Source organism: Cololabis saira, chromosome 15 (assembly GCF_033807715.1).
Source record: "Cololabis saira isolate AMF1-May2022 chromosome 15, fColSai1.1, whole genome shotgun sequence".
Taxonomy (NCBI): Eukaryota; Metazoa; Chordata; class Actinopteri; order Beloniformes; family Belonidae; genus Cololabis; species Cololabis saira.
Window position 1 is genome coordinate 32,496,091 of NC_084601.1, and position 15,627 is coordinate 32,511,717.

General features: G+C 43.4%; 1 protein-coding gene across 3 annotated transcripts; it reads left to right on the plus strand.

The window, feature by feature from the left end:
- Positions 1–69: 69 nt before the first annotated feature.
- Positions 70–14,673, plus strand: zbtb22b (zinc finger and BTB domain containing 22b). Of its 3 annotated transcripts, none has more exons than XM_061741386.1 (6): positions 70–196; positions 7,743–7,958; positions 8,883–9,192; positions 10,104–10,522; positions 11,079–11,357; positions 12,747–14,673. In XM_061741386.1, the coding sequence occupies exons 2-6, from the start codon at positions 7,743–7,745 to the stop codon at positions 13,809–13,811; spliced, it is 2,289 nt and encodes a 762-aa protein (XP_061597370.1). In that variant the 5' UTR covers positions 70–196; the 3' UTR covers positions 13,812–14,673. The 3 variants fall into 3 exon arrangements, with proteins under 3 accessions (XP_061597370.1, XP_061597371.1, XP_061597372.1); XM_061741387.1 differs by having other exon boundaries at positions 12,750–14,673; XM_061741388.1 differs by having other exon boundaries at positions 7,749–7,958.
- The last annotated feature ends 954 nt before the right edge of the window (positions 14,674–15,627 follow it).

A 15,627-nucleotide genomic window follows, 5' to 3' on the forward strand; every position in this document is an offset into this window, starting at 1 on the left:
TTCTGTCGGCAGAGTCTGGCTCTCCGTCTGGACTCTTAAAGGGGACGCGGGTCTGTCTGCTGCCGCCGCTCACCGGAGACATCCATGGGAGACATGCTGCTCCAGGCTGGGCTGCTGCTGGACGACCCGGCGGGACGCGCCGCCCTCAGCTCGCCCGCACACGGCCCCTCCGAGGGCCGCAGCGTCATCTGAAGCGGTGAGAGCCGACACCCGGAACCGGGCCGGCCGGGGTTTTAATCCGCTGCCCCACAACCGGGATAGCTAGCAGGCTAAAGGCTGATTTATGCCTCTGCGTTAAATCGACGCAGACCCTACGGCGTAAGGTACGCGTCGCCGCTGCGTTGGTGTTAACGCGGAACCATAAATCAGCCTTTACGCCACATCTGGAACTGCACTGTTGACGGGCTTGAAGAAACGCAGCTGTGTTTATAAATGCTGCTATAAACGAGCCCGGCTCCCCCGAGCAACAGCTCAGTTGTTTTTCTTGTTTGTTTTGTGCAACTAAAGTGTGCTCCAGATGTTGATTCTTTTTTTTTTTTTGCAGTTGAATGAACGTTGTCATGTTTGATGTTTAGTTGCGACTTTCCAGATGTTGGAGGCTTTGCAGAGGTGTGTTGACGTAACCTGAAAAAAACCAACACTGTGGATTTGTATTTGTTTATTTATTTAATTCAGTTAAAACGTGGTGACATCAGTCTGGTGGAATCAGAGCATGGACAGAAATTAAATGCATCTTTTAGGCTGCACAAGTTGCACAAGCTGCATAATGTACACAAGCTGCAGAAGCTGCACATGCAGCTTGTGCACATTGTGCAGCTTGTCACATCAGCCTGCGGCTGTCTGGTCCCTCTCTCTGTCGGCCAGGAGTCATTTGCAGTCTTTTTTTCTTGAAATTTCAATGTCTTTGCCTTTTTCTCCACAACAAATGGTGTAGAGGGTGAACTGTTATGAAGAAAAAGCCCAGTTAAATATCTTATTTCATATTTTGTCTTGTACAGTTGCAGAGTGTGCACCAGAAAAGTGCAATAGGGCAAATGTGTAATATGCATCAGCACTTTACAACTCTGAGCACTAAAGCACTTAGGGCCTGATTTACTAAGATCCTAAATAAAGAGTACTAAATTGCGTGTGCACTGAAAAAGTTTGCACGTGCTGTTGTTGTGTGTTTTGCGGGTGATCAACTAAGAATGCTTGCGCAATTGATAACAGGTGCAAACCGCAGTATTTAAATGAGGTGTTGCGTGTCTTACGGTTTGCGCCATGGAGAGTCTGGATGGAAAGCAGGATAGTCGCAAGCGCAAAATTAAATTTGACGAGTTGGAGTTGGAGATATTAGTGGAAGAGGCAAATAAACACATTCATGAACTACAGCAAAGAAATTTAAACATTACCAAAAGAAAGGCAATATGGGAGAAAATCTGCAATAGAATAAATGCAGTTGGTAAGACAAAAAGAACGGCAGATGAGGTTAAAAGAAGGTGGCAAGATATAAGGCGAAGAACTAAAGAAAAAGTGGCCTTTAATAAAACTTGTGCAACCATTTTTAAAATAGCATGCAGCAGAATAAAGACTTTCTCTCTGCGTATTCTTTGATTTTGGATGTCGTCTCCTTGCCACAATAACAGCAGCCATCGGTGCGTAATGCTGGGCAGATTAGCACCTTCCTTTCGAACGTATTAAGTACAGACCAGAGGTGGAAAAAGTACAAAAATATTGTACTTAAGTAAAAGTACAAATTTTCTTCTTGAAAATTACTTAAGTAAAAGTAAAAAGTACCCATTAAGAAAATTACTTAAGTAAAAGTACAAAAGTACCTCAAATTAAATATAATAAAGTACCAAAAGTACATGGTGTAAAATGTACTTAAGTACAAAAGTAAAAAGTACAAAGTACAAAGTACAAAATTCAAAGTACAAAATTATTTTCAAAAGGATTGCAAAGAAATAAAGAATCCAAGAATTTGCTTACAACTCTAAATAATGGTGATATTATTCTGACCCCTTTAGCGTTTGTTTCCATTAACCCATTTTAATTTCGTCGGCTTGAGCGTCGGCTGCCGCTCAAGGCTGATTTATGGTTCCGCGTTACACCAACGCAGAGCCTACGGCGTAGGGTACGCGGCGACACGCACCGTACGGTGCGCTTCGCCGCGTACCCTACGCCGTAACTTACGGCGTAGGCTCTGCGTCGATTTAACGCGGACCGATAATTCAGGCTTCAGTCTTCATCGGTACTCGACGCGACGGCGGTTCCTCAGGCCTTTCCGGCCCGCCTCTGCGGCGCAACTCTCCCGGGGGCTGCGGCTCCTTCTCGGGGAGGCCGAGTCTCCCCGTCTGCCCCAGGTGTCTCGTCACGGACCCCCCGCCGGGCAATCACGGGCAATTTACTCGCCCCCCTTCCTTCCCGTCCGCCTTAAATCGACGCACCACTACGCCGTAGGCTACGGCGTAGGGTGTGCGTCGCCGCGTACCCTACGCCGTAGCTCTGCGCCGGTGTAACGCGGAACCATAAATCATTCCCCGCTGTGCTTTTCTCATGGCTTTAATTTGTAGCGAGTAACGACGTGTCCAATTTTAAATGTAGCGGATTAAAAGTACGATTTTTTCCTTGAAAATGTAACGAAGTAAAAGTAAAAGTACAGAAAAATTAAAGTATCAATAAAAGTACAAATTCTCAAAAATCTTACTTAAGTACAATAACGAAGTACTTGTACTTCGTTACTTTACACCACTGGTACAGACGCAATCACAATCCCCGCAATATCTTTCAGGCTTGGTGAATCTCATTGCGTGTGGTAAATTAACCTATTTGCATTTTCCCCTCCCAGTATTTAGCGCTTTCTGGTGGGTATGCCCCATATTGATTATTCATCAGGGCAAAAGTACTAAATGAACAGCGTGTGCTATTTTGCTCATTTGAGAGGCGCAGTTCTCTTTGCACGCTGTTAGTAGATCAGCTTGCACATTGGTTTGCGGGTGATGTCAAGTTTGCACACGTTTTTACGCACGCAAACCTTTAGTAAATCAGGCCCATAAAATGCAATACTGGCACTGTGCAATAAGCATTCGCACTTTACAAATCTGAGTATTAAAGCACTTAGCACTTTACGGTCATTTACTGGTTTATCAATTGCAACGTGTTTTATTGCTTAATGATTTTTATCTAGTTCTGTTGTATCTTTTAAATGTTGTGTTTTTGTTGGTATGAATGTCATATCTTGTCTACTTTGTCTGCTGATGTCCGGTTCTGTGTCTGCCATTAATTTGCCGCGGGGATGAATGATGGAAATTAGCCTTTGGCTACAACCACACATATTTACACTTGTGGCCATTAATATGTACAGTCCCTGTCTAACAAATAAAATTGAATTGAGGGGGAAAAGGAGCATTGAAAACTTTTACCAAGGTTCTTAACTTGAATTGTCTTGGTTTACATTGGCTTGTTCATAGTGATCAACCACAGGGAAATGGTGGACATCTTCAGGGGTTTTAAAAAACGCCAACTTTTAACACTTTTTGCAGTGAAATCAGGAGCCAAGGACTCCTGTAAGCTGCTGCGTAGCACTCTAAGAATATAAATTATTGATATCCACAAAGCAGGGGAAGACTGTAAGTGGCAGTAATGTGTTTTTCAAGGAGCTGTTTCCTCAGCTTTTGGTGTATTGGAGACATTTCAACTCAGAGGAGCGGTGAAGATGAGGTCGGCACAATTTTCAGAGGGTTGCTCAAAGGGCAAATTAAAATCCTCCTATGGCTGCAGAACAAGGCTCTGTTCATCTATTTGGCCACATCTGCACTGATATGGCTTTCATAAGAGGAATGATTCTCTCATGTCCACTCTCCTTATCTAAGTCATCGCTCCTACCATTGTACCTTGAATCACACATGCGATAAATCTGTTGTTGGCCTCTGGAATATTTGCTGAAGTTGACATGTATCAGCTGGTACTTCATTCTTTATTAATGTTATTGAAAGGGCAGGTTTTAAACAAGCTTCTCTCAGAACAACCTCCTTGATCTTAATCGATTTGCTATTAAAAGTGGTCGCTCCATGAAGCTGCTCTCCCGTCTGTGACAGAGACTCCAGGAACAGCGGGAGCCACAGGTGGTTCTTCAGTTCTCATCTTACTTGACCTGACGGCCACCTTTGACCCAGTTAACCCTCTCGTCTGGTTATAGGCGCTCCCAGACACGGTCCTCTCAGACAGAGCACACTCCTGGTTTGCTCTCATTTAATGTGTCAAGGCAAGAGCAAACACCCTCACCTCATCTCATCCCTACAGGGGTGCCCCAGGGCTCGATGGTGGGACCCCTTTTCAATGTACATCATTTCTCTGAGCTTGATTGTCTCATTATATCATTAATATTCCAACTGCTTGCCTCACTGACATCTCCTCTTGGATGAAAGAATTTCATTTTCAGTTAAACGTTCCCATCATGACCTCCAATTCAATAGTGATTCATTATCTCTCGTAGGGCTGGGCCAAAAGTCATATCTCGATTTTTTTCTAACTGAATGGCGATACTCGATATATATCGATATTTTTTCTGTGCCATAATTGGGGTTTCCCCCAAAGCATTATAGCATAGCATCTCTGTTAGCTTCATTTTTTTCTGAGGCAAACCCTTAAAAAAACAGTCAGTTTTAATACAAAGCCTCGTGCCAAATGTCACACAGGTACCTTTTATTAACAGAGGTCTGCACAATATCAAAATGTATAAAAAAATGAAATAAAAATAAATACATATATAGAATAAAAATGCTTCTTGAATAAAATAAAACAAATATCCCTTTCCTGCATAACAATTAAATTAAAATACATTGTGCCATTAATACAATGTAGAAAGTAACAGGCAGACTTTTCCACTGAGGTTGACAGTTGTGCAAATAACAAAACATTTGTGCAAATCTCAAATATAACATGTAAACAGATATTGCATCTCTTTGAGCAAATCTCAAATAATTGCAACAAGTCAACTACTGTACATTTTACAGATTTTGTGCCAGGAAAACTAACCTATCAACACTGTCAGGTTTCAGCACACAATAGGTACTTTTTTGCCAGCGCGAGGGGTCATCATTGATGTACACTCAATTTGTCACAAAATAAGCTATATCGATATAAACGATATTGTCTCGTACCATATCGCGTTTTAAAATATATCGATATATATTAAAATCTCGATATATCGCCCAGCCCTGATCTCTCCCCCCAGCAACAATGTTGAAGAACTTGGGTGTCTAATTGATGGACAGCTATCCTTTATTGAACATTTTGCTGGGATCTATAACTCATGTCACTTTGCACTCTACAATACACATAAAATCAGGTCTTGGTTCAGGTTAACTCCGTCCTCAACTACTGCAACACCCCTGTTGCAGGCCTACCGGCATGTGTCGTGAGACCTTTACAGGCGAGTCAGGATGCCACAGATTGTCTGGCTTTAATGAACCCAAGAAGGCTCACATGATACTGCTACTCATGGACTTCCACTGGCTACCAGTCTCTATACGTATGACGTCTCACTAATGCTCAGTTATGGTGCATGCTGTCATCTACGACGTGACCTCCGTCAAGCACAGTCTAGGCACTTCCTCTGTGGTGAATGAGCCACCAAAGGCTATAAGAAAAGTGGTTTCCTAAATCATCTTCAAGAATCTTTTTGAAGACGTGCATCTGCTGGACTTCACTTCTCAGCTAACATACTAGCAATTACTACCCTCACTTTATTTTATTGCATTTATAGGTTCACCTTTCTGTCAATACAGTCCTGCTTTATCCCTTTATAACGTCCTTCTATTGATTTAGGACGTCACACATACTGCAAAGTTTAATTTCATTCTGTAGCTTGAGTGTATTCCTCGATTTTGTAAGTTTCTTTGGATAAAAGCAGCTGATAAATTAGTAAATGTAAAACTCTTGTTCTCCATCCCTACGTTAAACTCACAATCTTTGCAAATTTAATGCATTTTTGACAGAAATGTTTTGGGCTGATGAATATAAATCCAAAGCTTTTCAGCTACATTTTTGGAGAATATCTTGCAGAATTTCATTAAGAAAAAACTCTTGTCATCTGTTACATACATGGTTGATTGATCAAGGCATGGGCTTCTGCAGTTTTACTAGTAAAGACATGAAGGGGCAAACATTTTTTTTTTACATAGAAATAAAACTGACGAAGAACTAAAATGCTATTTTGCGTAACACTATCACTTTCTGTCAGTATTTATTTATGTAAATTGACCGAAGGCGCTCGGCTTCTCAGAGGGCTTGCAAGGGCTAATAGTTCATGTGACATGTCCCCTTTTTTCCTGTCTAATACATTTATTTTGGGCCATTGGAAGAGTCATATATTCTTTTTTAATTTACTACTTCATGTTTTACCAGAAGGGAGAGTTCTATACATGATTAAATGATCAGGGGCTTGGTAGCAATAAACTTAGTTCAAAAAAGCACCGTTCTCTAAAATGATCGCTGTAAATTAGAGACTCAGATTAGCATAATTACTTAATGAATATGGTACTTAATTGATTAATACATTGAGTCAGCAGAGCTTTAATAAATAGCCATTTTATTTTTTGTTTAAAGGTTGTTATTGAGTCTGATTACTGATTTGTTTAATTCTGAAGTGAATATGGATGGATGGATGGATGGATGGATGGATGGATTGGTTTTGATTTTGTGAGTAGGGCAGGTTCCTATCAGCCAGTGATCAGACACCAGGTTTCTTATTCCACATATCTTCGTGCTAAATAGGGAACGCCGCATGAACCCCGATGCGTAGACTGATGCATGAGTGTCCAGACACTTTGGGGTCGAATCTAGGCTTTTTTTGGCTCAGTTGGAGCACTGACAGATGTTTGGTGGCCAGATGAATCCCCTAGTGGTCATGAACTGGGCCAGCATGTGCTGTATGGATCAGATGAGGCCCAGAGGGCCGGCGAACAGGCAGATTTGGAGTATCGTGAATTTAGGTGGTCACTTTTACCTTGACTCAAAGGCGTCATTGACTGCCAACTCAAACTAAAGATGTAGGTGCCTGTAGAATAGGATAATTTCTGGCATTTATCCCGATAACGATAAAAATGACGATAGAAAAAATACCAATTCAACTCCACCTTTGTAACTATAAATCTATCACCACATTCAGTCTCTGGAGCCCCCAAAACACTGCTCTAAAAGATACTAAATATTACTAAACTACACCAATTGAATTGATAAAAACCCATTAAATGAGTTACACCTGTACTGCAAAACTGTAATGACTCAGATCCGCCATGTTTGTTACACAAACATTGATTGATTGATTGATTGTTTCTTTCTTTCTTTCTTTCTTTCTTTCTTTCTTTCTTTCTTTCTTTCTTTCTTTCTTTCTTTCTTTCTTTCTTTCTTTCTTTCTTTCTTTCTTTCTTTCTTTCTTTCTTTCTTTCTTTCTTTCTTTCTTTCTTTCTTTCTTTCTTTCTTTCTTTCTTTCTGGCTCATTTTCTTTCTTTCTTTCTTTCTTTCTTTCTTTCTTTCTTTCTTTCTTTCTGGCTCATTTCCTTCCTTCCTTCCCTTCTTCCTTCCAAATCAGCTTTACACAAAAACATCATCAACTGGAATTTATCGTTTTTACCGCGATATGACAAATTTTTACCGTGGGGAATTTTTTTGACGGTAAATCGTGAACGGTAAAATATCGCCCATTCCTACTGTAGAAGCTGGGAGGGATATGAACTCATGGTGATTTTTCCCCCGTCCAGATGCAGGTGTCCATGGAGGTGGGAAGCAGCACCAGCAGCTCTGATGCTTCCGTGGTGCAGGTGTGCTTCCCCAGTGCTCAGGCCTCCGTGTTGGACAGTTTGAACCGGCAGAGGGAGGACGGCAGTCTCTGCGATCTCTCTATCCACGTCCAGGGGCACGTGTTCAAGGCCCACCGCTGCGTCCTGGCCGCGTCCTCGCCGTACTTCCATGACCAGGTGGGTGTGATGGGCTGACAGACATCTGATCATTCCCACTGAGCAGGAAAAGTTACATGGAGTCATAGTCGTCTGTTTCTAAGTGAGTATGTAATAAACCACACATGCAACTCACAGTCTGGTCCTTATATTGGATTCTTAACAGTATTTAAAAAAAAAGGTATGACCTTTTTGGTGATGTTTTTGGGGCTTGTATTAATCTTTTCACGGACGGTCAAACAGCTGAGTTATTAACTCAGACATCAAATATAAATCTTCCACAAATAACAAATCTACGTTACATTAACGTAAAGACTCCAATCCTGACCTTATACGTCACATTAACGCTCATCCCAGGTCACCTCATGTACTTTGTACATTTTTTTTCCTACAGACTCATTACTCCGGCACTTTAGAACCAACTTGTACATTTTTTCCTTTAATATTATTTGCTCTTTCATATTGCACTAATCACCACAACAAAGTCCTTGTGTGTGTTAAACTACTTGGCAATAAACTTCTTTTCTGATTCTGATTCTGAAATGCAGTCCTATAATCTCACAAAATACTACATTGATCCAAACATCACAAGTATTTCATGTATGTCAAGTTTCATTCATACCTTTTTAAACACTGATAAGTGCATTTTCTCTCAACTTAAGTTCCACGCGCTTCAGAAAAAAAAACCCGACTTCAAAAATTAGTGAAGGAAAAAGGAAATATTGCACGTTTTTCCATCCGTGCATGTACCAGCTACTCAGTCGCAACCAGGTCTTCAAGAATGACTGAATGAAAGCTTCATGAACGACATAAAAAAAAAAAACAAAGTTAGATCTAAACAAATGACCAACAGCTGATGGTGGAATATTTAACACATTTTTCTTGCATGTCGGGGAACGCGGGTGGAGTGGATTGACTTGTTCTCTTCTCTTCCCCTGCCTCCAGGTTCTGCTGAAGAACATGTCCACCGTCTCCATCCCGGCGGTGATGGACCCGCTGGCCTTCGAGAGCGTGCTGAGCTGCGCCTACACCGGCCAGCTCCGGATGGTGCGCGAGGACATCGTCAACTACCTCACGGTGGGCAGCGTCCTGCAGATGTGGCACATCGTGGACAAATGCACGGAGCTGCTGAAGGAGGGCCGGGCTGCGGCTGCAGGAGGCAGCGGCGGGGGAGGAGCCGCTCAGGACGGAGCCGCCGGGGACGCAGGGACGGCCAACCCCGGGTGCAGCAGCAGCAACCTCGACGGAGGTCCAGGTGGGGGTCACAAGCTCAGTCCAGGGAGTTCCTCAGGGGGGAATGAGCCACCAGAGGCTAGAAGAAAAGTAGTGTCCTTAATCATCTTCAAGAATCTTTTTGAAGATCTGCTGGACTCCACTTCTCTGTTAACATACTAGCAATTACTGCCCTCACTTTATTTTATTGCACTTATAGGTTCACCTTTTTGTCTATACAGTCCCGCTTTATCCCTTATAACGTCCTTCTATTGATTTAGGACGTCACACATACCACAAAGTTTAATTTCATTCTGTAGCTTGAGTGTATTCCTCAATTTTGTAAGTCTCTTTGGATAAAAGCAGCTGATAAATGAGTAAATGTAAAACTCTTGTTCTCCATCCCTACGTCAAACTCAGAATCCTTGCAAATTTAATGAATGTTTGACGGAAATGCTTTTGGGCTGATGAATTTAAAACCAAAGCTTTTCAGCTCCTATAAAAAATAGCATTTTTGGAGAAAATATCTTGCAGAATTTCATAAAAAAATTGCATTTTTTGCATAGAAAGAAAACTGACGAAGAACTAAAATGCTATTTTGCATGACACTATCACTTTCTGTCAGTATTTATTTATGTGATATGACCCGAGCCAGAGCGAAGGCGCTCAGCTCCTCAGAGGGCTTGCAAGGGCTAATTGGTTACGTCCCCTTTTTCCTCTCTAATACATTTATTTTGGCCATTGGAAGAGTCATATAATTTCTTTTTTTAAATTAATATTTCATGTTTTTTTTCACATTTTACCAGAAGGGAGAGTTTTATACATGATTAAATGACCAGGGGCTTGGTAGCAATAAACTCAGTTCAGTAAAGCACCGTTCTCCAAAATGATGGCTGTAAACTAGAGAACTAGAAACAGTCAGATTATATTCACAGTAAAGGTATGAATGTACAGTTCACAGAGCAGGTGGGGGCAGCCAAGGCCAGATCGCAGAGTCCGACGAGCCCCAGCGAGCCTGTCAGCCGCCGAGTCGGCCGTCGGTGAGCGAGAGCCAGTCCCCCAGCAGCACCAACTACTTCAGCCCCAGAGACGGGAGCAGCTTCGGAGGAGGTGGAGCAGCCGCAGCGGCGCCTTCGCTGGATGGAGGCAGAGCCAGCAACACCCCGAGCTACTGCACGCCGTCGGGGGGAGAGGAGCCCTTCCTTATTGAGGAGGAGGAAGTGGAGGAGGAAGAGGAGGAGGCTTTATACCAGCAAAGGAAGAGAGGAGGAAGAGGAGGAGGAGGAGGAGGCAGCAGGAGGAGGAAGAAAACAAACTCAATGTTGGAGCAGGAGTTCGGCGTCAGCGACAGCTTCGGGGTGTCGTCGTATCAGGTCAGAGAGAGTTACTGCCTCCTTTAGGGCTTTTATTTTGAAAATCCACTTTAATTTTACATTTTCATTTGTAACTAATCAATACACCCTGGCCAGTCACCAATACTGGGTTTATATGATGTATTTACAGCCGTCAGGTGACTATAAAAGTGGAAAATACTCTCAGTTTTGTGTTATTTTCCCTTTAGCTTTTCCTTGTACCATTTAAGAGCACATTTAATTTTCTTTACCATATTTCACTTGTTTCTCTTGTTACTCTAGAATGCAACATGGTCTGGGTCTCTGGAAAGCGCCTAGAGACAACTTCTGTTGTAATAGACGCTATATAAATAAAATTGAATTGAATTGAAAAAATATTTGGTCGGCATCACTATTGCTTTAATTTCAAATGAAAGAACAAATTTCCGCTGATCTGCAGTTTGTTGCCTGGATTTTTCCAATATGTTTTAAGTTCAGTGTTTCTTTCTAAAATAAGTTGCTTTGTTTATGACCACATTGTTTTTAAAGCTCTTATAAAAATGTTCTTCGCTGCATTTTTGCTGCACGTAATCAAAAGGACGGGGAGGAGTCAACGTTGCCGCCGCAGAAACGCCCCACCTACAGCCAGCCCAGCATCATGCCGCGCAAACAGTGGGTGGTGGTGAAAACGGAGCGCACGGAGGACGACGACCTGATCGTGGTGTCCGGGGAGGAGGGAGGAGAAGAGGAGGAGGACGACGATGACAGGGAGCTGGAGCTGGAACCAGAGAGGGAGAGGGGCAACTTCAACATCTCTAACGTCAGGAGCCTCTCGGCCGAGCTGGGGCCCCGAGCTGAGAGCGACATGGACCCCCAGGTGAGACCGACACGCTGAGCATCTCTGAGTGTCTTATAATACAGAGAATAGAGGGAATGCACATGACGTCACAGATGCATCTTCACAGCGGGTTACGCCCACTGAGTGGCAGAAAGACTGAGTGGCAGAAAGACTGAGTGGCAGCGTAAACTTTCAGTTTGAGCAACTGGAAAACATCTAATATGGGAAAGAGCTGTTGTGTGATCGACTGTACTCATAGATTTAGCAAGAAATCAGAGTTATCGTTTTACAGACTGCCGAAAAATAAGCTTAAGAGAGACAAATGGATCGCTGCAATTTGCAAAAACAACTGGATTCCAGGCACCGAAACATGGATTTGCGGTTCCCATTTTGTATCAGGTAATGTTGGATTTTTGAGTAGCTAACGTTAAACGGTTAAATCATAAAGTTTGGTGTCCTCATTACTTTAATTTCACCAACAAATCCTGCCTTGAAGTCGGACCAAGCGTCAAGACTTTTGTATGCCTTCAAGCTTTGCTTCGTGTATTTCCCCGGCGTAGAAATTAAGTACATATAAATATCAGGAAACTTGATTCGTGGCCAAATATTAATGTCCATGGACCACTGGTTCTTGGTAACTGTACGGGTCACTGTCAAGTCCAACTGCCTTTAATTTAAGCCCATAATCGGCTGTTATTCCGTCTTTTCCACAGTTTCCCTACTAGTTGCAGCCATTTTTGCCACTCAGTGCGAGTAAGGGGGCTGGTCCAGTGGGAAAGTGACGTCAATGCATTCCCTCTATTGCAGGGGTCGGCAACCCGCGGCTCTCTTTAGCGCCGCCCTAGTGGCTCCTGGAGCTTTTTCAAAAATGTTTGACCTTTCTTTCCTTCTTTTTTTTCTTTTTTTCTTATTTTCCTTTTCTTCTTTTTTCTTCTCTTTTTCCATTTTTCTAATTTTTTTCTTCCTTTTACCTTTCCTTTTTAATCTCGACATTTTGACTTTTTTCTCGAAATTTTTACTTTTTCTCAACATTTCAACTTTTTTCTCGAAATTTTTACTTTTTTTTCAAGATTGTACTTCAACATTAATCTTGACATTTCGACTTTTTTCTCGAAATATCAACTTTTTGCTCGACATTTCGACTTTTTTTTCGAAATTTCAACTTTTTTCTCGACATTTTGACTTTTTTCATGAAATTTTGCATAATGAAAAAAACATCTTCCCCCAGTTATAACTAATATTGATACATGCAGCATGTGTTTCCTTCATTCTAAGGCTTATACATACAAGACTTTTCATTTTTTGAGCCTCCAGACATATTTGTTTTTTGTGTTTTTGGTCTAATATGGCTCTTTCAACATTTTAGATTGCCGACCCCTGGTCTATTGTTTACGGGTGCAGATTCATTAGTGGATATGTGTCTGTCAGCAGGTGGACTGCTGCCAGTCTTCGGAGGACTACCTCAAGTTTGAAGGCAGTTTGATGGAGCAGACGTTGGCTCAGCACCTCCACGACAGCGTTGCAGGTGCGACCCAGAGCTCCAACCGCGCCGTGTCTGCGCTGCTGGGCCAGGTCCAGACCAGCGCTTCGGCCCGGGCCCAGCTCTTCCCCCTGGACATGCAGGGGAACCAGATCCTCCTCTACGGCCAGGCCTCCGGACTCTCCCTGGACGCCGCGCCGCCTCCGCTGGGAGTGGCGGGGCCCGTGATGGGAGGGGCTCCCTACAAAGGTCCCGGTCTGGAGCACGGGGCCGTCCACCTGCAGGGGGGTCTGGGGGTGGACGGCTCCGACGGCGGGGGGATGGGAGGGGGCTGCGGCGGCCCCGGGGGCTCGGCCAAGGTGTTCATGTGCCACTGCGGGAAGTCGTTCACGCACAAGAGCATGAGGGACCGGCACATCAACATGCACCTGGACCTGCGGCCCTTCCACTGCCCCGTCTGCGCCAAGAAGTTCAAGATGAAGCACCACCTCACGGAGCACATGAAGACGCACACCGGCCTCAAGCCGTACGACTGCCTCAGCTGCGGCAAGAAGTTCATGTGGCGCGACAGCTTCATGCGGCACCGCTCCCACTGCGAGAGGCGCGGCGGGCCGGGGGAGGCCGGCGAGGCCGGGAGCAGCGGAGACGGGGGGAGGCGGGGCGGGGCCGAGGACGGCCAGGATCTGATGTCCTCCCCTCACCTCCTGCTGGCTGCGGCGGAGGGGGCGCCGGCCGGTTTCCTGGGAGGAGGGACGAGGGGCGGGGTCTCCGTTTCTGCCCCTCATCTCTCTGGTGCTGTTACATCAGTGCAGCACGCCGCCGCCGCCTCCGCGCCGGGAAGCGGCCGCAGCAACAGCGCCACCATGGCTGCTGCGGGGGCCTTGCTGGGGGGGGTCTCTCAGAGTCCGGGTCAGGACGAGGCCTCCGGGATGTTCGGAGGGCTCGCGCTGGCTCGAGGCGTGTGCCACGAGGACGTGTGTGAAGTCAGTGCCGACGAAAGTAGCGTGACTTAAACCAAAGTTGTCTCACAATCCAACGGGTGCCTCCCTCCGAGCGCCTCTTCTGATTCCTGCTGCTGTTCTGTAAATATTTGTACATAGTTTTAAACGTGGAAGAGGTGCGGGACTGTTCGGAGGGACTTTCAGCCGGAGGGAACCTTCCTGAGAAGATTGAAGGTCGAGACTCGAAGGACCTGCAGGTTCTTCGATCCGAGTTACCCATCACAACATAAAAAGAGTTTAAAAGTGGCCTCACGAAAACGGACCTGCTGTCTCTGAGTAAGCTACGGTTTTAAATGTCTGAGATTGTTATTAAAGTTTATTTTTGCTGTTTCTGTGGGAGAATGTACATTTCTTAAGGGGAAGCCAAAAATGAAAAGACACTGCCTCGCTAACTTGTACCGTCTGTGGGAACACAGTCAGTAGAGTAGAGAAACCACTTCTAACTCGCTGTGACTTTCTGCAGTCTTGTATCGTGACCTTTGCTGTTATCACATAGAAAATAACACAAATCTGCAATTTATTTAGTTTTTTAACAGGAAAAAGGATATGAACAAATTTCAGATGTGAAACTTTCTTTAACTGCCGTTTAAGTTTGTTTCTGTGTTTTTGTCCCTCATGCTCATAGTATGAATCCACCTCCACAGAAACAAAAACCCTGATAGTTTTATAGCCGTTTTCACATTTTCTCATTATTATTCAGAAAAGTATGTTTTCGGTATTATTATTATTATTATTGTAAATATAAATAAATATATGTGAGTCAGTCATCAGGCTTGAGACTTAATTTTATTATAACAGTTTTTAATGGGTTGTGGAGGAAGTATTTGACCCCCCCTCCCCACCCCCCAAAAAAAAAGAACCACAGGGCATCAAATACATACAGTTCAGTATTTTTAAATCTTTTTATTAAACATTTTTGAACAATTGACCCAAAAACTGAGCTGTGCTTTAAGAAAATGCACACGATTATATATCTCAGCCATGTTTTTATTTCACTTTTCTTCCCCACTGTGTCTTTGGATTTCTGCATGATCTGTTTTGTTTTCTTGCAATGATTTAAAGAAATCACTGGGTCTGATTTTACCTGAGAAGCTTAACAATGAGCATTTGTCTTGTGTTGTTTTACACACAAACCCATCCAGCCCTCGATTACATGCAGATATTTACCATACCATGTCAACTGGATGCTGTTTTAGGACAGACACGGACCTGTGTTGACAGCTTCTGCCCACTAGAGGGCAGCATTTCAAATAACGCCGCAACCAAACTGCAAGAAAATAAAAACTGTTGAAAGAAGAAAAACGGATTTAAAGACAGACAAAAATTCATGTTTCTGCCTTTTGGGGAGAGGCCTTAAGGCAGATTGATCTGTTACGTGTCTGGCACATTTCATTAGGAATATTGATCCACTATGATTTAAAAAAAAAAACACATAAAGTGGGAAGATTTTAAGTAGTCTTGCAGCTTTTTGCCCAAAACGCTGATGTGACGTTAAAAAGTTTAACATTTTTACCACATTTGTCTGTGAGCAGAATAAAAGTATAAATCATAAAAGTGGCAGAGACCACAGATGGGTGGAGCTGATGAGATTTTACACACGTTCTTGAATAAACCCTCAATTTAAAAGGAAGGATACTGACTTTGTCGGAAATTGCAGTAATTCAGAGTTCAGTTTGAAAGCAAATATACATCATGTTAGAGTAACATCTTTTATTTATTTATTTTTTTTCTTTATGGCCTAATTAAGAGGAAACAGATCAACTGGTGAGACGGGTGGTGATGATGATGATGATGATGATCCAGCCACTTGGGTGTCAATAATCCAGTT